The following is a 22,203-nucleotide window of genomic DNA, read 5'->3' on the forward strand; positions in this document are numbered from 1 at the left end:
TTTTAATAATTATTTTTTACCGGTAAATATCGTGACTTATACGGTGGGAGTATCTTAAAAAAAAAGTTTATATCAGAGAAAGTTTTCTTAAAAAAAAAAAATCTCGTAAGTGACACGAAACCGCGACAATTATCGAACACCAGCCTAAGTTTGTCACGTTCGTGCTAAATAACCCGAGATAATCGTCAGGGTGGGCAGGTCGAGTTTCGTCCAGGTAATAAAACTCGCACGGTCATCGAGGAAATCACCGTATCGACACCGTTATCGGAAACGGAAGCAATAAATGGCCGCGTTTAATTGCTGCTGCCGTTCTTGCGGCCCCACTGCATACAGGGTGCGCCAGAAGTTTGTGATGGATGATGGGAGCGTGTAGCAGTCGTCGATATAAATATGGAAGGGATCGCGTCGGAAAGAAGATATTCGTGTCTACCGAAATGGAATGTGTCAACCACAGAAACATCTCGACAGGTGGATCCTGTAGCTACGAAAAGAGACAAAATGTCACCGACAAGAGTATTCGTGGTTCGCAATGTTCTCTTACATGTAAAATTGGAGAAACATATTTTAATGTGATTCGAGTATCTTCGAAAATGTTGAGTTCAACGTTTCTCTATGAAGGAAACCAATTTGTTATAAACTGTTAGAATTTGTTGCATGAATACTCAACGATAAATTAGTTATATTTTGCCTATCGTGCACTATTGTGATGAAAATAAGTTTCATGGAGTATAGTTCGTATATGGCCGATGGATTGCATACTTTGGAAGTTTAAATTTGAACAGAAACTGCGCCAACAGTGTATAACTCTAAGCCTCAAGGGAGCGAACCAAATCCTCTCGTACTGTGCCACGTATGGAGACCGCCACTGAGAGGTTAATAGCGGTGGCGGTTAAGCATACTAATGGCGCGCGTTATGTTTATCATGCCGTTTACTTTACAATGATGGATAACGCATTAGCTAGTAGATTTCGACGAGGAATTCGGTTATCCGCTTAGTCGTTTACTAAAAGATGGATGACGACATACCGTAATTGGGAAACGAACGACTCTGCGTTCATTAATCTCTTTTCCAAAAGTTGATCCACCGTCTGCTAACTCCACACACACGACGCCATTTTCCTTCTCGGCACGGTGCAATTTGTCCCGCAAATTGTGACTTTTAAACACACGTTAATTGTTTAATACGATACTCGTTATCTCAAATACATCCATTTTTCAAATTATTCAAAAAGTTTAATCGATCCGATGTTTCGCTATTCAGAAATATTAAAACTTATATCATAACCTAATTCGGATCGTTGCGACACCGACGAATAAATGGAAACTTAATATGTATGGTCAATAGGAGCATCAATATTCACAAATTAGTAAACGAAATCTATTTTTCATACTGTTTTAGGTTGTAATATTTTTATTTACTGTCAACGAGGATCAAAACATCGCGATTGAAAATTGTACTCGACAGTAGGGCTGTGGAAAATTTGAAATAATTTGACATAAAATAGTAAACGTTGAAATATTTGCATAAGTGAATTTGGAAATACTATTAAATGTTTAAATCATGAGAAAATATCATTTACTACTTACAAATTACAAATTTTAAAACTAAACAACTTCTTTACAAATAAATATTTTTTACAAATATTTCTGAACGTAGACGTCTTACGTTATCAACAAAAGCACGTGGTACTATAAAATGTTAAAGGACAAAAACCTCTTATTTACAATACTATTACTATGTGATGAAATATTATTTTCCTACATTTTAATTAAATACTTATTTCACAATACTATTCCCATATGTAAGTACACACATTCTAATTACTATTTTTCCACAGCCCTGCTCGACAAACTTTTACTTCAGTTAATCGAAGAAAAAATACATAACCATAAACACGTACCACAAATTATCAACGAATAAATCTACCGTCAAAACAGTTTTTAGTTATTTCTTGCGACTTTGATTTTTAATATCCAACAATGTAATTACGACGCGTTAATTATAGATTAGTTTGTGACACAGGTGGATGAAAGAAATCTAACAGAGCACCCAGTATGCCCGTTTCGAGATTTCGTGTCCGCAACAGACGTGCGCGGCTCATCGGGACGGAAACGTAATTAACGACGCTCTTTAAATCGAGAACTATGTTAATTACCCCTGTTGTCCTTACGAATACCCAGCCTCTATAGACACAGAAGAGTTTAACCCATTAACTCCGCACTCCTGGGGCACGCTTGGCTGAGCATTAATGGCGCATTCTACTTCGCGGGACGCGAGCCGCAAACTGCACAATGGACTCGTCGGATCATTGTGGTGTGAACGGTGGATTTCAAGTGACGAACGTCGCAGGTTCCTTTGTCTTTCGGACCCTCGTCTTTGTACAATATCTTTTCACCTATTTGCTTTATAAAGAGAGCTGAATTAGAATGCTGAGGAATGACGCGACACGAGCGTAGCGTGATCCGAAGCGAAGTCAATTACTTTCTAATTCAGTGGCGTTTATCGCGAACATAAATAACGCGGGTAACGTGCGCGCGGTCCTCGACCATGACTATTTTATGGGAAGTATAAACTACACCGGCAATGAAAAGTCATCAAAGTGGACACGCGTCCAGGTTTAACGAGCAATTTACGATACGATGAAACAAACGTTACGGAACAGGTTTTCGAAGACGACGCAATAAAATAACTGGCCCACAACGGTGCGAATGGAAAATTTAAAACAAAGTATCACATAAGCGGCGGTGATTCTGCCGTGAAAAAGTGAATCGAAAATGTAGAATCAAATTTTTCCACTCGAGGCTTTGATTCCAAGGAAAACGACTTTGAAAATTTATGGCGTACGCGCGACTTGGAGCTCCATAAATTTTCAAAGTTGTTTTCCTTAGAAACGAAGTCTCAAATGGAAAAATTTTATTCTACATTTTCGATTCGGTTTTTCGTGTAGAATCACCATGTTGCTCGTAAAATACAAATTTGTTTAAATTTTGTATATTTACTGGCTTCCATATTATATTTCACAGAGACGTTTCCAACAATTTTCTAGTCATCAGGTACTTTAATAACGAATGAATAAATGCACAAAAAGAATTTCTCTTCCGCTTTCGATTCATTTTTTCGGTACAAAATTACGTCTGTACCACTCACAGTACAAGACATCGTTCCGCAAGATAAAACGACGATCGTCGACCTTTTTCGCGAGATTAAATTAAGCCGCTGCCAGAAACGGAAAGGGAAACGTTGAACCGCGGTGCTTCGAGGCCATTCGCCGATCATAAACGGAAATTTTAATTTGATTAATGCCCGCGAAGCAAGGAGGCTGAGACACGGAACCCAGAACGCTGTTGTTCCTGTTTCGTCGGTGAAAGGTCTGGCAATCGAATTCTCTCGCGGAAGCACGAACGCGATATTGTTTCATTTAGATCCGATCGGTGGATTAGCTTTCCATTCAGCCATGCGTACCTTTTGTCTCCCGATATCGTTTCAATATTTCCGATACTATCGACACGGTACTAGACGTTCGAATAATGGGCATGAATACGTTTTTAAAAAAGCATCGAGAAACTTTTTCGTCGAAGCTGCACAAGTTTTACTAATCTTACAAATTTTACAAATTCTAGAAAACTGACAAAGATGATACAAAATTCAGGAGACGTTTGTGTACAAATTATAACAAATTATAACTCGAATAGCTCGAGGAATCGATTCCTATACAAATTAGAATTAACTTCAACAAATGCACTGACACATTCGAAAGAAAAATCGTATCGTAGAGGTTAACACATCGTACAAACGTTCTTGTATAATCGTATTACTTGTATTTTCACGATGATTCAGGTGAGTCCAATAACTGAAATCATATTTTAATCGACGTCTCACGCACATCATAATTCACCATCGAGAACGAGACAATGTCTCTGCGATTTTCTGCCCGAAACAGGAGCAAACAGGCGTAAAACCGAGCACGCAAAGGCATTCGTATCAGCGAAGCACGATAAATTCACGGACGCCTAAAGCTTCGCGGACTTACGTCGCGGCGTATTTCGAAGCCTCCACCGGAAACGTGGAATCCATGCGTCCGCGAAAGTTGCATTACGCGTTAACGTCCCTTTAAGCTTGACCTAGGTAAGCTGCTTATGGATTTCAACAAAGGGTTTGCCAAAAAAAATCAGACCAGTAGATTCCTTACAAATTGCCAGAACCGTAACAAAACAGATTTGGAAAAGTTACGTACCCCTGAACGCCATTTTACTAAGTCATCGACAGAAAATTTTAATTAGCTACTTTGTTCGTATAATTCGCGGGAAAAAATAGTTTTATTTACGAAAATTCAACGTAAAAATTTTCTAGCGAGAATGCAAAACGGTTGAAAATATTTAGGGTTTGATAAAAAAAATTGTTAGGAAAGAAGAAAACGAAGAAATGTACCAAAACAAATTGGAAACGTTCGTATAATTTGTGTGGTGAGTTAGAAAAGATTAAGGAGCAAAGGAATGGACTGAGGGATCTGAATAGAATCCGTGGTTTGGGATTCCCTGCACGTTGACACGCGAAACCAATTTTCAATTTCCACGCACGCCATTGAAGATCGTGTCTGACCGGAATACGAAGGACAAGGCGCCATTCACGTGTGCATTTACAACGTGATTCCGGCCCAAAATGGCCCTTGCAACGTGTCCCTTTGGTCTCGAGATATTCTTTCCGCAGAACATGTAACTCGGAACCCTTTACGCGAGGTAAAGACTGAAAACACACCGTTCGGAGCAATTGTCAATTTTGAATTGTAGAGCGGATGGTACAAAAGGTTGAAATACCAAAATTATACAGATTAACCTGTTGCTGCGTGACTCTTGAACCGGTTATTTAATCGCGTGAATCTACAGCAAATTCTAGTTGGTTTGTTACAAATATTGTTTTAAGTAAAAACAAAAGGGGTTTCCAATATTTACGAAATTTAAATTCATAATCTTGCGAGAAAAGATTTGTATATTTTATACGTCTCGAGTTCATGTTGGAAACATTTTCCACAAAAAGATATATGACACAAGTTTTACTCGAAAGTAATATGTTTTTTACACTGAAAAATCGTTTTCCTATATTTAATTAATTTCTGTGAGTCATACTCGATGTTTATATTTTTCACAATTCGTTCGTATATTTTCCTTCTTTTTATGGTGAAACTAATGTCACTGATCTGTGTAATTTTATTTGTTAAACTTTCTGTAGCACCGAAGAAGACTCATTTAAACGAAACCAATTAAAATGGAATATTTTACGACGAACAAAATAAAATTCATTATTTATTCGTACAAAATTTTCCTGCATCTTTGTTCGAAACGTATGAAATATATAAATAAAGCTTGACTTGTAATTATTGAAAATTTCAAAAATAAAAATTTCAAATATTAAAGATTAACAAAATGGTAAACACGAAACTGTAGATTAAGGATGTTTAATCTCTATAAATTGAGGTTTAATTTATTTTATTTTAAAATTTCAAAAATTGCAACGAAGGAAGTGAAGGAATCTAAATCAATCCGCGTTTCCCTCGCAAATGAATATTAATTAATTAAAAGATCCTCAAACCGTGAAAAATTCCGCTTTCTTCTCGCTCTTCAGTATTTTCTACAATAAGTCGTATCATTAAATTTCTCGAAGATTCCGCGAATCACACCATAACCTGGTGGCGTCTCCTTGATTCCGTAGATATTATGCAATCGCTCTTCCATTTTACAGAAATTGCAGAACAATCGAAAGAAAGGAACACGTCGAGTAAATACGCGGACAAAAGGACAAAGAAGCTTTCGTAATTCGCTAAACTCGAAGTATTCTTCTTTTGCTGTGTACATCCCCTTTTCCTGACGCGTTTCTTTTCTCTACCATTGTACCTCCTTTACTTCTCCGCGGATTTTCTTCTTCGTGAATATTCATTCGCGGGAACTCGGAAGTATCGAACCGTTTTTATGCATCTCCATTTATTACTCGGACATTCTGTTATCGTGCTTGAATTCGCCCCTCAAATCGAGCTTTCCTCTTTCCTTTCTATTTGAAAAAAAGAAAAACGTTGCACGGTGTGTTCTAGAAAGGCAGATTGACAAGATAAAACAGTTGTAACTTCTCCAGAGCAGAGTACACCACTCTGCTGTTTGTTACTTTTATGGCGTCACCTCCCATGCTCGCCACTAGAGGGACCGCGCTCTCACAAGCGCTCGACCGACCCCTCGGTTGCTATACAGAATGTTCGGCCACCGCTGAGAAAAATTTTAATGGAAGATTCTGGAGGCAAAAATAAGACGAAAATCAAGAATATCAACGTTTAAAGTTTCACCCGTATTGAATTTTTTTTCTCGAAAATGCGCTGGATTTCGGGGGTATGTCTATTGACCGAAAATGATTGTAATTGACCCCCGCAACCGAAAATAATTTTTTCAGAACGATTTGAAATTTTTTTTTTTCGTCGAAAAATTTAAGCACCTACACGCTGTCGATTTTTCTTAAAAATTCCTTTTTCATTTTTAGTAATTTTGTTTGTCACCCTACAGAAAAGTTGTTTAATACTTTTTTGTAGGTACCCATGAGCTCTACTTCAGAAAAAAGTTTCATTGAAATATATTCACTATTATAGGAGTTATGGCTGTTTGAAAATTAAACCATTTTTATGGGGTTTTCCTCATTTTGCGGGGTCGAGGACCAACTTTTCGAATATTTTTGTAATTTCTACATATTCTACACCAAAATACGCGTAGTTTGCTTTTTTAAACATTAAAATCGTCCAATCCGTTCAGAAGTTATGACATTTTAAAGATTCGCATGAAAATTCGGGCAGACATTTCTGGCTAGAAATTATATTTTCGGTAAGGAATTTTTTTCTCGAAAATGCGTAGGATTTCGGGGGTATGTATATTGACCAAAAATGATTGTAATTGATCCCTGCAACCAAAAATAATTTTTCTAGAATGATTGGAAATTTTTTTTTTTCAGGGTAACCAGACAGTTATGGTCAGACATTATATTTTCAGTAATGAATTTTTTTCTCGAAAGTGTGTAAGATTTCGGGGGTACGTGTATTAATAAAAAATGATTGTAATTGATTCCCGCAACCGAAAATAATTTTTCCAGAATGATTTGAAATTTTTTAATTTAATTTTTTAATAACTTCTTAACGAAGCCTCAGTCAAGAAATTGATATTCTTGATTTTCGTCTTATTTTGGCCTGTAGAATCAATATCTCTGATAAGTCCACTAACAGGTCCGGACAAAACAGCAAAGCAGCGCCACACTTTGATTACGTTCGACGCAGCGTAGATGTCCCGTAACAAGAATGCATCCTGATGTCACGATACCGCTAAAATCACAGGGATTCTACAGAGTGTTCGGTAATTAATTGGCACGAACGATGTTATTGATCATTTTGAACGAAGAAACGAATCGAATGTATGGAATAAAATTTTCTTATTCGAGGCTTTGTTTGAAAAATAACTTCGAAGATTTTGAATTTTGCCTCTCTTGCTTTACTTTTCGCAGCGTGATTCGATTAGAAATTGTTGAAAATGTCTTTTTTCCTGTATGCATGATTCTGCTCTTGTTTATATCCGAATATAGATCACAGTAGACTACACTGCGATTAATATAACTTTTCGCAAAATTCGAGTGAGCGTAATTGCAGCAAAAGTCATCGATTCATGTCAAGTACACCTGTATCACGGACAGCTCCATTGATTTTGTTCGTTCTATATTTAAGAACACGGATAAGGTCGTAAAATCATTCTTATAATACATTCGTTTATCATGCTTGACATTTGCATGCTTTAGCGCAACGACTGCTCGACACTATTGCAATATACAAATTTCCATTTGGTTAATCAAAGACTTTCGAATCCACGTCAATGTGTCCCCCTTGATCGAAAGAAGTAGAGTTTATCTTAAAAAGCCAGTCAAGATAAAATTAATATTTACGAAACACATGCATAAACAAGAATAATTATAACAGTATAAAGTGATACGGAGATTTCAAGGTCATCAATAGTGTTGTACATAGAATTTTATATTTTGTAATATGCATAAATGCAATTCACATTTTGACGAATTTATCGATCATAAACACTCAACGCTATTTATAAGCCTTCAAGAAACTCGGAAAAATTATAACAGTATCTTCGATGCTTTTCAAGTATTTTTTTTGGTTAGATCAGCATGTCGTAAATATAATTCTACGCGAAACGAGCAGATGTGCGGAGCAAGGCATTCCAAACGTGTTGAAACTAAGGTCGTGCATCAGAAAGTGGAAGCCGGTAACAAGGGATGAAATTTATGTCGTTTTTGCTCTCATCGTTCGGTGGATATAATACAAAAACCTACTCTAAAAAATTGCCCCGACGAGGACGCTTTATCGACTTCAAGGAGGTGCGATAACACAGTTTGCTAAAATAAATTTATGAAAGTCGTACTAACATTTTTAAATATTTCTCGTGCAACTAGCTTCAAACATTATATTTCTACCTTACGATGCTCTTATTACTAGTAGAAGCATAATGGAAGCGTGTAGAAACTGAACTTTGACTTTAAAACGACACGGCAAAAAAACTAAAAAATATTGTACATAATTAAATAAAACAATAGTGAAGAGAGTGAAACGTTCTTTGCATGTTTGACCAAAATCGTTCAGTTCTCCAAATATAGCAAAGAATATTTCCCATCTCCGACTCCTATTCACCAAAGTTTCTTTGCTTAGTATTATTCATGGGCTGCATACACGCTAGAGCCAACAAAATTTCGAGTCAATGTTTTAAGAGGAGAAACTTTAGCGAAGGAATTAATTAGTCCAAACAAAAGGATGTCAGATGAGCCAGAAACATGAACTCTAACGCGGATAGGCGCAAACTCTCGTGCATTGCGTAGAAACATTTCCGAGCTTCCGGGTGCACGAGCTTCCTTTCCCCAGTTTAGCGCGTTGGCGAATACGTCGCCTTGGAAAAACAAACTCTACATTGTACGAAACAATTACAGCGACTTTCTCAAGTATTGTAAACTAATGATGAGCTCTATCGTCTAAACTCTAAGTTTATAATAATTTATTCCACCAAGCATACACAAGGTAAATGTCCCAGTGGATGGACTCGTCCCGGTGGTTGAACGTCGATGTAAATTTGTATTAACATTGGACTCTTTGTTTATTTATTTCGCTCATGTGTCTGGACGAAGTCTGTAGCACAACAATATCGATATGTGAAATACGTATTAAAATTAATGTAAACAAGGTTGAAACGAATTTAAAGGATCGGAGAAAAACATTCACGGTTTGAATAATATATTAATGTGTAATTTTAATGTGTAATTGTGATGTAAAAATTTGCTGTATGTATACTCGTAAATGTGGAAGTTTTAGTGATCGTACACCTTCACCAGTGAATTATATTTCTGTTTCTATTTTATCAATGATTACATACACTGGCTGATATTTTTGTGTTTAGAATGTTTCAAGAACCACCAGTAATTTTATGTTCCTCTCGTGTCAAGTTTCAAAGTTCCGAGTTTACGAACTACTATAATCTCCAAGATAATTATGTCCTAGTTTCGGGTGTTCCTTAAGCAAGCTGCTCGTCGACTAACAGACTGAACGTTGACTTCTGCTCTCGTGAATGAATAGTAACAGAATAAGGGATCGTAACTGAATGGTCCATCTTCGAGCAGGTCGAGTATTTATACTATCGTATTTTTGGTCTTCCAGACAGGTGACGGTATATTGTAATAAAATGAATACAAAATTCTCGAACAAAAATAAACAAACACTTTCACTAAACCCCAAATTAGTAAAAAGAGACGAGCAGTAGTAAACGCGAATGTTCTACAAACTCACGAGCATTTAAAACAGCATGAGACTGACGAGAGTATACAATCGTCAGTGATCGCACATAATCACAGAAACATCCACACTCGCGACCACGCATGGAACCTTGATATTGCAGCAACGCGTACAAATGTATTAAAATAGCGATGGGACGCGATATCGATAAAATTATTTCCAAAAAATAAAAACAAAATGAGCGTGCCACAGCTACGTATTAATTTAAACAGTATTAGCAGGATAAAAGTGTTAATCCTTTCCTCGGTCGCACAACCACTGGGACATTTACCTTGCAACGGTTTCGTGCACACTTGCCGCTATTCCGGTGTCGAACGATGGTCCAATAAGAGTACACCTCGTAGCCCTTTCCACCCTTCCACCCTTCTACCTTTGACCGCGTCGGCCACACGCCACGTGGATCCCCCGGTGACGGGTAGTTGGTGGCACCGGCTGCTGGCTCCCTCCGTCCTCGATCCCCCAGGCGTCTGGATCCTCTGGATCCTGCGACGGTTAGTCAACGGTTAGAATCGCGACCACCTTGGTGGAAATCGAACTGGTGGCTAGGGGTTTGTTTCCACACGCACCTGTCGTGCGGACGGGCCGCGAGGCGAACTGCTCGGTGCACGGGCCGACGCTCGACTGGACCGCGTCGAGGTGAAACGGAGAAAGCAAGAGGAACGGAAGGGCCAACGGCGGGGGAGGGGAGGCAGCGCGAGAGTCGGAAAAGGGTGAAACCGTGGAAAAGGAGGGACGAGAACAGGGAGACAGAGAGGGCGATCGCGAGTGGGATAAGGACGGGGAACGCGACAGAGGGTGGGTGAAACGTAGAGGGGGGCGAAACGGAGAAAGCTGGAGGAACGTAAGGGCATCGAATGGAGGAGGGGGGAGAGAAACTGAAGAAAAGATGAAATTGCGGGAACGAAACGGGAGAAGTAGAAAGAAGGCCCGAAGAAAAGATTAGGGGTGCTGGAAAGGGTTAATGGTGGAAGCGGAGGAAAGAAAATAGTGAATAGGGTGGAAGAAAAGATAGAGAAGGTGAGATGGAGTCGACGAGAAAGTAGACGAAGAGAGAGAGAGAGGATGCTGCGGATGCAGAGAGAAGAGGGGTCGCTCGGTCTCCGTCTGGCTTCGCCGCAGCGCGTCGCGGCGCATTTCATCCCCCTTTCGAGCCCCGAGCGACCCGCCACCCGCGTCGCCGGTCCCTTCGCCCCTCTGGCGCCGCCACGAAACCCCCTACACTAACCCCCGGTTCCATGTCGCAATGTATCTGCAGTCGGAAGCAGAGAACCCGGTGCCTTCGAGACACCGCCGCGAAAGACGGCTTATGCCTCGCGGTTCGTGCCTTTCTTGCCCTCCGTTACTACCCCGTCCCGCGTACTGACTTCGTTTTTTCTCGCTTTGCACGGCCCTTCGCGACCCCTGCTACGCGTTCTTTGCAGCTGGAACAATCCTATGGGGCGGGACGGGGGCGAAACGGGGACCTTTTGAACAAACTTAATGGGTGCCTCCGAGAGGATTTTACTCTCAAGAGTTAGATGGAGGTAATTGCTTTATGAGTATTGAGGGGGTGGCCATTGTTTCTCAAAGGGCGAGCACGTATTCAATGGAGAAATTAGAGATTGTGGCTAACGAGCCCACGGGTGTGGAAATCGCTTTTTGGATCAAACTGGGTGTAATTTGTCGTAAAAATTTTGCACTCTAAATTAACCCTTTTTGTATTCGTTTCCTCGAGCCATTGTAATAAAAATAAAATCCGATGTAGCGGTATTATTACGAAATAAAAATTCTGATCAATGGCCACGTATTATTTGTAATTATTAACGGGATCAAGCTTATCCGGGAATAAATCTAATTGGACCAATGTTTATATTGTCGTATATTAAGGATTGAATGTTATTATTAATTATTTATGGGGTCAAGCAACTCACAAATACGGATGACTCTGGTAGAAATATTTCAGTACAAATTCTTTCGTTCTTATTCACCCTTTGCACTCGGTTGTCCCCTTTGAAAGAATATCCAATAAAGAATTTGAATGTACTCTCCAAGGGAACATAACGATATTATTGTTTTAAAGTGATTATATAGGACAAAATACATAAGCAAAGAATGGAAAAAAAAATATGTTTGCTTGAAGTATTTACTATCTATTTCGTAAGAAAGTGTGCTTGAGTTAGTAGTAGATGATCGAAGAAAAGTCTTTGAGTGCAAGCATATGTTCTAGTCAAAATCTAACGTTACAAAACAAAGTCTTCCGCTAAGCTGATAATATTGATCTTGCGCAAAGCTGATAACCAAGTGTTATTAGTTCATAATAGTAGTAATTGACGACTGTATACATAACTGTTTCCTAGTTCGTACCTTTGTTGCCTGCCATAGTTTCGATCACACTGCGCAACCCTTCGCGAAGACAACTCTATAGAGAAGGGGGTGAATGGGGGACGTTCGAGCAAACTTAATGGATGCTTCAGGGAGGGTTTTGAAGCACGGTTTACGCTGGAGAGTTAGATGGAGGTAATCATTTTATGAGTACCGAGAAGTACGTATTATTTCTCAGGGGATAGAGGGGGCTATTCGCGGCGAATGTACTCAATGATGAAGTTTGAGATCGTAACTGGGATAAAAGGGAGAATTATTAGCGAGATCAAGCCTATTTTACGATAACTAATATCTTTTCACAGACAAGATGTCACCGATTGTATCCAAACCTTCTCTAGTGATTCTACAGTAAAAATAATCAGACACGTGTCTGACACGAGGCTCTGGGTTCGAATCTCACGAACGATCAAAAATTTACTTTACCACGATTAAACAAGAATTAAATGTTAAATATCTTTAAAAATAAATTCTTTTCCTGCACCCTCTCCCAACGTTATCTATTTCCAATTTCAAACTCCAACTTGAGAAATATTGTCGAACACAATGGCGACTACTCGAACGATTAAAGTGATTGCAAGGTTATCGAGGCAGCTAATAAAATTTTGTCCAGCCCCGATCGTCGTGCCCGTGGCCTCCATTAGGTCAGTTCACGTCGAAACTGGCGAGAGAGATTTTTCCTCAGCGCGAATCTCGCGAGATAGTTAATTGTCCCTCCCCCTCCTTTCCTCGAGCATGCATTCTTTAGACGCCTGGCGGGTGAACTGGCTTTCGTTGCAGACACGGCGGATAAAATTGATCGCCTGGATCCTTTTCTTCCTGAACCTACCGGTGAAAAGCGATGCTCCGAGGCACGCGAGCTCTTTTGGCGAATACTTTCAGTCCGTTGAGCTTCGCCTCGTGCTCAGGCTGACCCTCTTTTTTTCGAGTGGTCCTTCGACGGCTGAGAATCAGTGTTTACTGCGGATACGGTACGAGATTTGGCGCGCTCGATAACTCTTCCAAGTGGTTACACAGTGTTGTTTGTTTTGAATCGATGGTGTTCGAGGGTCCTCGATTATCTCAACGACTACTTTCTTCGACGCGTTTCACGAAACTGATCGTTCCGCTTTTATACAAAATTACTCGTTTGAACTCGAGACACTATCATTTTCAATAATTATTTTCTTCTTATTGTATTTTTGCAAATAATTCGTTCGTTAATCAGCGAACAATGTGTCCTAAACTATTACTTGCTTCTCAGCCGCAGTCCCCAACTTTACGAGTACATTCGCCCCCCCACTCTCCGTCCCAGAGAACAATAATTACTCTACAGTGCTCGCAAGGCAATTAACATCCATCTAACTCTCCGATGCAAAATGTGCTTCGTAACCTTCTATGGAATATCCATTAAGTTCGTTCGTTCCCATACGTTATAGAATTTGCCCCGATGGGTTAACACCAACGCACGAAGAGTCCACGAAAAAGGAGGAAACGTCAGGTTTTTGGGTTCTTTGACGTTCTCAAATGTGAAACTCGATATTTGTTAAAATTAACATTCCTTTACCCTTAAGTTTAAACTAATAATTATTTAATATATGTCGATGTAATTATTTGAAAATTCATGTAATCCTCCATTAGTTCGTTATTTTTAAAATGCTTTAAAGGGAAGTTGATTTACATTTACCAATTTAGTAAAAATCGACATTAAGTAAAATAATTCAGTTGGGATTGAAAATCCACTCAAGGGTTAAAATCCTCTTTCCTGTAGACTTCATAAATACAATAGTGCAAATCGAGTCAAAAAATGTATCCTTTATTCTGCTATTTTTATTTCTATTTCTGGTTGTAATTATAAACATGATAACGATCCGAATTCTCTGTTTTTCAGTCTTACTTTCCTATTGTCAGCATGATTTCCAATATGGCGTCGTATACATTGGAACGTGACATTCTCAACAATATACACCTACCCAAAATAAAGATGTTACATTTATCAAACGTTAAAAATATTCGTTACAAGCATAATCTATCCTCTCGCAAAGATCGCTTACCACTAGTAACAAGAAAAAAAAATAATCTCTGATACAATTTCCCTGTTCCTTTCCTTTACTTAATATTAAAAGTATTATTAAGACATTAATAGATTACACGTACGCTTGTTCTGTTAAAAAGAATCAGAAACTTTACCTTCTTTCTCGACACCTGTGGTAACCCCTCAACAAGGGGCCGCATTCTTTTCAATTATCTCTCGCGGAGTCGAGCAGCAATAGCAGCGTGGAAAAGAGCAATTTAATCGGACCCAGGCGAAGTTCGGGCCGTAAAATGGAATTGCCGCCCTTCGGTATTTATGACTTTGTTCATTGCACCCGCCTCGGAAGTCTTCGTGTCTTTTCGCGACGAGCTTTTTCCACGCGCGACCATGCCCCGGCATAAATTATTGCCGTTCGTTAAACACCGCTCCTCTTTTCGACGACCTTCTTCTTTGAACTTACGTCGGGACGCGTTCCCCGACCGGAACATACTGCGGCACCGCGAGAATTTTCATACGAAATTCCTTGATACAGATTCACCTTGCACGGGGAACTTACAGGAGCGTGAAAAGAGGAACGGAACGAGCGGGGAATATCAAGCGAATCGTGCTTGTTGAATTCATAATGATCGCTCCCGTATTTAACGGGTCCGCACTGACTTCTTTGCAGCACAGGCATGGAACAGGAAACGTTTATGATCGCTGCAGGACTCGCGAGGACCGCGAAAATCGAACTGCCTCGACAAAGCTTTTTCTTAATATTAACTAGACTATTTTCAGTTTTCGCACTTTTACGATTCTATTATTGTATATTTATTCGCATACTACAATTTTTATACTTTTTTGTCGGGCTAGAAATCGCTCAAACAAGGGTAGAAAATGGTTTGATATGGTTTGGTAGAATTTAACACTAAACCCACAATATGTGTTCATCAAATGAACCGTTTTTAAAATTTCGTTTAGAATTTTTAATATACTATTATTTATTATTGTTTGTTTTCTGAGAAACATATGTAGTCTGTCTTGTCTATCAGCACTTGCCTACCGATTGAATGATTTACATTATTTTGTAAGAAAACAGACCAAATTTGATATCAAATTCTGGCTAGCTTTAGTTGTAAATAGGAAATATATAGCAAAGATAAACAGATAGTATCTGAAGTTTCCACTGTCTCAGAACAGTCTAAGAACGCGTATTGAAATTACTAAAATTTTAATTACGTGTAGTTTCGAAATTATTAGTTTTTTTCCATAATTGAGTCAATGTTAGAAACGGCAAGGCTTCCCCTTTAAAATGGTTTTTGATTTATGTCAGTCTGACTTTCCATTTTGGAGATATCGTAATTTAAATGAATGAAAATGATAATTTTTAAAATTTCGCTCTTCGTCTTACAAGACTATTAAAGCGTATTAAAACTTTAATCGCCTGAAGTTCCGAAACTACCAATGTTTTTTGCATAATTGAGCCACCGTTAGAAGCGACAAAGCTTCCTTTTTGAAATAGTGTTTGGTTTATGTCGATCTGATTATCCGTTTTGGAGATACCGTAATTTATGTAAAGGGGTAATTTTTTACTATTAAGCGCAAGGTCATTGACCTCGCGTTGATGTCAATAATGAAACGTAAACAAACGCTTTCAACCCTTATATCTCCGGAACTAACTAAGCGATCGACTTGAATGAACACTCGTTTTAAAGGGCATTTCATCCCCCATCCAATGTCTGTAATTATTGTTATAATTTATGCTGTCTTCTATGTTTATTTTTAAATTTACTTTGACACTATGCACCCAAAGAAGTTTCAGCAATTCCTATTGATTATAAGACTGGTGTGCGATAAAACTGGATTATAAATGGTTTATTTAATTGAAAATGAATTTAAATTTGAATACAGGATGTTTACGCGGATTTTAGTTCATTTCTGGACGACAGAATAGAAATTGTATTTTAAATTGTTTATACCGGAAGTATAGTATTACCGTTCGACTAATCGCAATTCTGAAGCAAACCGACACGGACGCGTAAAGAAATACAAGACACGAAGATTAATGAAGCCGTCGCATAGTCTAATAAATTCTAAAACGACAGAGTAGTTGTTATTGGTAATGAAAGATAAGAAAGCGTAGCCAATTAGACATCGTCGAGCGTTTCAACGATCGCGTAGACGTACGATCGACCCAACGATAAATAATTTATAACGTCGCGAGCCTCTAGAATTACGTTGCGCCTCCAATGCTGGATAGGAGTGGCAGGTTAAAAGAAACGCAGAAGGCGACGCGCGATCAGCATGGAAAATCCATTTTCTCTTAACATACTTTTTAGACTTAATAATTTTATCGCTCGTTATCGTATTCGCAACTCTATCTGAAAGAATGTTTACGTAAATAAAAACTTGGATCGACGAATTATTAATAGAAAATTAAAAGTCTGTGTGTTTGTGACTTCCCTATAACTCTCGTTATTTTTGCCCAATCCGGATGAAACTTTGTTTATCGTTACTCATAATCCAATGGAAAAGTATAGGCTACTTAATTTGCAAAAATGCCAACTATAAACCAGACTGCAGAGCTTTTGAACGAGTGAACCAATAAACTTCTTACTTCTTACGTGTCTATTTTTATTGTGTACAGGATGTATTGCAACGTTTGGGCATCGCTTAAAATGTGGATGGTCGCCACACGATATGATACATTTTATACAAGGCACGTCGTGGATTCGTGGCATAAACGAAACGATTCCTCGTCCAAAAATGAATCGAAATTGCAGAATACATTTTTCTCGCGCGTGGCCTCGTCGTCGAGAAAATTAAATCTATTCTCCTAGTCGAGGAACCAATATGGCGTCCGTGTCCCTAACCAACGATCTTCGAATTTATTCTTCTCAAAAACGTTATCTCGCATTCTCGATTTATTTTGTCGCGAGGAATCGTTTCCGAATACTGCAAGCCCCGTATAGAAACACAGACAAAACGTCGCTGCGTTATAAAAATTAAGATTGGACCAGTCCGACGATTCAAAATGGCGCGCGACTGGCGACGATCGCGCTTTAAGACGGATTGCATCAGCTTTTAAATACTAAGGTAGATAATTAATTAGGAACACTAGGAACGGATTTCATTTTTGAGCAAGTCCTCGCGCCCACAGGGGGCCATCATCCGGACCATGAGCGCCGGATATCGAATAGTTAATTAACCCTATAATCGTTACGGTTCCCTCGATAATATTACATATTTTAGGTACCATGCATTCTGGTTATTTTTAAACCTATTTCAGATTAAAATTCTTTTTACACCGATTACAAAAAATTCTGCATTCGATTCGATGATTCGACAGTTATGACTAGAGGGCGTTTCGCAATTTCAAAAGAGGGGGGGGGGGGGGGGAAGAAATGTTTTAATGCGTTGCTCATCGAAGTTTGACAACTGTTGAAGTATATATTGCACCGTTTTGAAATATGCAATATTTTCTGGGATACCCTAACAGCACTATCTATCGAGATTACGCGTACTCGTTCGTGCAAGTACATACGCCTTTAACGTACTGGTCGCGTGATCGTGAACTTAATCATAATAGAAATATAACTCGTGAGGTAACCCGGAAGCAATGTGTGGCTTCCGGAACACCTCGCGCTATCGAGACGATAACGTACAAAGTGTATGCCATAATGCTAAAGACTTCTGAGGAAACCTGTACATTCAATTCGAAATGGAAATTCGAGGTCAAATTCTTTTTATCTTCTACGTACTCTACGCAAGATACAGGATACAAATTCGCAGAGCGCGAGTTCGAATGTTTGTACAAAAAATTATTCAAGTTTGTGCAAAATTGATAGTAGAAATAAAACATTATCTCTGTTTTATAGTTTGGTTCTATGAATCCGTTACGATTTGTACTGTGCGTTTGGGAGAAGATGGCTGCAGGGACAGTACACTTTTAACGTTTCTATTGTCTCCACACTTTCCACACGATAGTGGCAATGTGTATTATTGGAGATGAAATTATTAAACTTTAGAGTGGGAATTTACAAGACAAATATTATACTGTAACTACCCTTATGACAAAGTGGGCGTAGCATAAATCATTTTTTAAAAACAATTCCTTCGAAATGTTCCATCTTCTTGTCACATAAATTTCAATTTCATCTACGAAAGCTATAAAAAGCATTTTCTCGTAATAAACTGGTAACGTTTCGAGTATTTAAATTCTATAAAATTGGCCCTGAAAGAAAACCGTAATCCCTTTATCTCCTGTTATTACGTGTACACTGATGATCGTGCGTACAAGTCTAATGCAGATACCACACGGTGCACGGATAACATTGGTATAGTGGGAGACACAGTGGGACCAACGCCACGCATTCTGATTAGCCAGAACTTTACCAACTTTCGTGGGAAGACGGATCATTTTCGATGAACTGTTTCTTCGCCACTTTCCACGTTCTACTCGCGTAGAATACGCAGGAATAAAACAAAAAAATGTGACCTTGAATTCGAACTAAACTACAAAACATATTGTTCCACTATATAAGAAATGAAAATAGGCGTGGCTATCGCGGAAACCGTTAGAAGGTAACTAGAGTACGCTATCGTATATATAGCAGTGTGCTCTCAGCAGCACGTAATTATAGCAAAAATAGATCCATGTTTAAAGATCACGGGTGCTTATCTAACTCGCAAACACGCTTGTGTCTAACAATAAGAGTATATAATCTGTTGGTCATGTTGCGTGTAAAACTCCTTTCTTAATTCTCTTTAACTCACTGACTGCTACGTACCCCACATTTGGAGATGTCTTTTCTCCATTAAAGGAATTAATCCTCGAGAACGAGACGTTAACGAAAATAAATCTGCATTAGATTCGTGAATTTTGACGAGTTCAGAAAAATAAGTACTACGAGAAATCTTAGATTACATGATTGTCGATTGTCTAGAAACGAAATTCTTCGTAGGAAGCTTCACGGATTATTAATCTTGACGTATAAAATCTGAACCATTAATGTGCCCCCAGACAATTTTTATAATTCGCGTGTAATATTTTACGACGAAGAACTGTTTTTTATATATTTCTAGTACTCTTCTGCTATATATGTATAAAACTATGACCCTCGAAGATCAATATTAACCGGCTGCCTGATTGTGGTAGCACCGAGGGAACGTTCGAATAAAATTTTCTTAAAACGACGCGTCGACGATTAACATTCGATATATTCTCTCTTAACGCACTACGTTTAATAAAATGTCCCACCGCCTCGACCAATTGTCGCAGACTTCTGTTGCAAATGGCGTAGGAGCGCGCGACAAGCCCCTCAGAATATAAAAGAAGTCACGCGTTTGGGAACTGGTTTCGCGACGATTAACATTCTGCGGAAACTGAGAACTTTGTTCGAGAATCCACGTTCCCACCTATGCGACAACATGCGACGCAGAACATCCTCGAAGGCTCGTCGTAAGAAGAATTTCATACTGTTTCGAGCGTGCTCTGCGCAGAAATGGGCAATTGTAACACCATATTTACGGACATCGATGATTAACGCATTACCGACGGGAAACGAGCATTCTCGTTTAAAAAAATTCTATTATCCACACATAACTCCTGAAAATTTCAATAGAATATATTAAATTACAAAAATATTTATCACACGTTGCAGGAATTCTACTAAAAAGTTTTGCTAAAAATGCTCCGTCGTTGATGCGTTAAAATAGTTTTTCTCTTGATTAGAATATATCCGTAACCGTAAGCATGACAATCTGGCGTTAAGGAATCGAAACTCTCGATCTCGTGATCCGTCGTTCGAATAAAATGGCTGCTCGAGAGTTGAGTCGACATAATTGTTCCCCGCCTTTGCATTGTTTTCACCCGATTATAATTTCATGTGTACAAGTTTGGTACGATAGGGACGCGTTGTTATCATCGTTATCTCACGTTTGGGTTATCTCACGGAGGCGTTTGGGCGTTCCTCGTGGATCGAGGCCTTTGGTCCACGACGCGAACGTTCTCGTTTGGACGGTGACTCGCTTTCCTCCGTGTCGCTAAGTCGAAGCCGATCTGCCTATTGCACTAGCTCGAACGCTGGACCGTTTCAGACATCGGAGACCTTTCGTTTCGGAGTCCCCGATTGGCTGGTCGATCGCGTACGCTCTCCCGTCGTACGACGCGGATTAATTATCGATACGAGCTAGCTCGCTATAAATTATTACGCATTAGTATGTACAAACACATCGCCCGACAGCGAACGGAATAGACTTCAGTCTATGGGTGGCTCGACGGTACTCGATCACGATCAAGATTTCGAGGGATCGTCCGCGACCTGCTCGTTGCTCTTCCCCGTTTCCCACTGGTTGATCCTCTTCAGGGGATAGCAGATCAAGGCGGACACGAAGATCAGGCTCCCCGACAGGTAGAACGAGGCGTCGTAGCTTCCGGTGGCGTCCATGAAAACGCCTAAACGAGTCAAAAAATATCTTCGTGAATCCCCTGATCGTTACCATTCGCTTTTCTCACTTTCAACGGAACGTTTTCTAATGTCTCTATTATGGTTTGCAAATGCAGCTATTGATGTTTGTGAAAGTTCCTTCTGTACGCTGACGATTCGAAGACTACGTCTTGTTTGTTAAAAATTATTCCAACGAATTTTGCTTGGTTTCAAGGGTAACAGCAGGTTCTTTCGTTAGTATAGGTGTAAATTAGACGCGAAGGTCAACTTCTTTTTCTTAAGAATTCTAGGCTTTACGAAACGCTTTCCATTCGACTCGAAGAATTTCCACGCTATTGGGATGTTATAACAAACGTATACATTCTATTATATTGTAACACAACTTGAACTACTTCGTCTTGCTTGATATTATTTTCCTTCTAGGTTTTACTTGTTAAATAGAAATAATTTTTGAGAGTCACTACACTTCAATGATAAACATGCTCGACAATCTTCGTGGATCACAAAATAGATTAAATCTTTCTTTTAATTTCCACGCTATTGGAATATTATAGCAAATGTATTCTATTATATTGTAACACAACTTGAACTACTTCGTCTTGCTTGATATTATTTTCCTTCTAGGTTTTACTTGTTAAATAGAAATAATTTTTGAGAGTCACTACACTTCAATGATAAACATGCTCGACAATCTTCGTGGATCACAAAATAGATTAGATCTTTCTTTTATTTATCGAGCCTCGTTATCTTCACCTAGATACTTTAAGAGGAATCCAATTTTCTGTTAACTTCGTGCAAACAAATGTGAACTTTTTGATTGGAGAGTGCAATCGTTCACATTGCACGAGGTATTGCAATTCCGATATTAAAATTACTTGATTATTACATAAATATCTTCTCCCTTTGTGTCCAATTAAAATGTTTATATGTTATTGAAAGTTGTGTACAAAGTTGGTCTTCGTCGTTTATCGAAACGAAAACGAACGAAATAAGTAAATCGCGAATGAGCCGATAGAACGTCGTATCCGACCAGCGATAATAAAACGGTTTAGAGTGAATGTTTACGAACAGATTAACTTTCTACTTTGTTGCTCCACGCTAAATGTCGCGAAATTCCTGTCATTCCGCAGATTAGATAACCGTCGAGCGTGTTTGCGCGAATCTAATAGTTTTGACAGCCTAGGCAGCGTATGAACCAGTTCGGTATCAACGATCTTTCGCTATAAATTTAATCAGAAATCATAATGTTATGCGTTGAGGTAAGGCTCGAACGTTGTGCAAATATGCTTAAAATCTGGATCGACGATTGCCGGGAACTATTATCTCCGAGTACTGTACCTCAAGGTCCGTCGTTCGTCGCGTGAACGGTGTATTTAAAACAATGCTCCGAAACGGTTGCGTAATTGCTTTCGACAAGTATCGCCGTGAGAATTAATTGCATCGATTGGGTACCGTGATAGGCGAACGTTGCTTGAATCCAGAATTAAGATCGAACGATGCATTATTGCCACGCACGGTATACTGGATAGCTGAAGAGAAT

General features: G+C 39.0%; 2 protein-coding genes across 8 annotated transcripts in view; both read right to left on the bottom strand.

The window, feature by feature from the left end:
- The window catches only part of LOC143349648 (uncharacterized), a 67,760-nt gene extending 57,221 nt beyond the window's left edge, over nucleotides 1-10,539 (bottom strand). Inside the window, exons 1-2 of one of the 2 annotated variants that reach the window (XM_076781048.1) lie at nucleotides 10,430-10,539; nucleotides 10,161-10,346 (exon numbers count right to left, since the gene is read on the bottom strand). The gene's annotated coding sequence lies outside the window, so the exon portion shown is untranslated. The remainder of the gene's footprint in view (nucleotides 1-10,160; nucleotides 10,347-10,429) is intronic. The other variant, XM_076781049.1, reaches the window with a different exon arrangement.
- A 3,708-nt stretch (nucleotides 10,540-14,247) lies between these two features.
- Nucleotides 14,248-22,203, bottom strand: part of LOC143349983 (monocarboxylate transporter 14) — a 46,689-nt gene continuing 38,733 nt past the window's right edge. For 5 of the 6 annotated variants that reach the window (XM_076781693.1, XM_076781695.1, XM_076781694.1 and 2 more), the window contains exon 12: nucleotides 14,248-20,671. In XM_076781693.1, coding sequence (XP_076637808.1) covers nucleotides 20,511-20,671 — 161 coding nt within the window. In that variant the 3' untranslated portion in view covers nucleotides 14,248-20,510. The remainder of the gene's footprint in view (nucleotides 20,672-22,203) is intronic. The other variant, XR_013081043.1, reaches the window with a different exon arrangement.

Source organism: Colletes latitarsis, chromosome 14, assembly GCF_051014445.1.
Source record: "Colletes latitarsis isolate SP2378_abdomen chromosome 14, iyColLati1, whole genome shotgun sequence".
In the NCBI taxonomy this organism is placed as follows: Eukaryota; Metazoa; Arthropoda; class Insecta; order Hymenoptera; family Colletidae; genus Colletes; species Colletes latitarsis.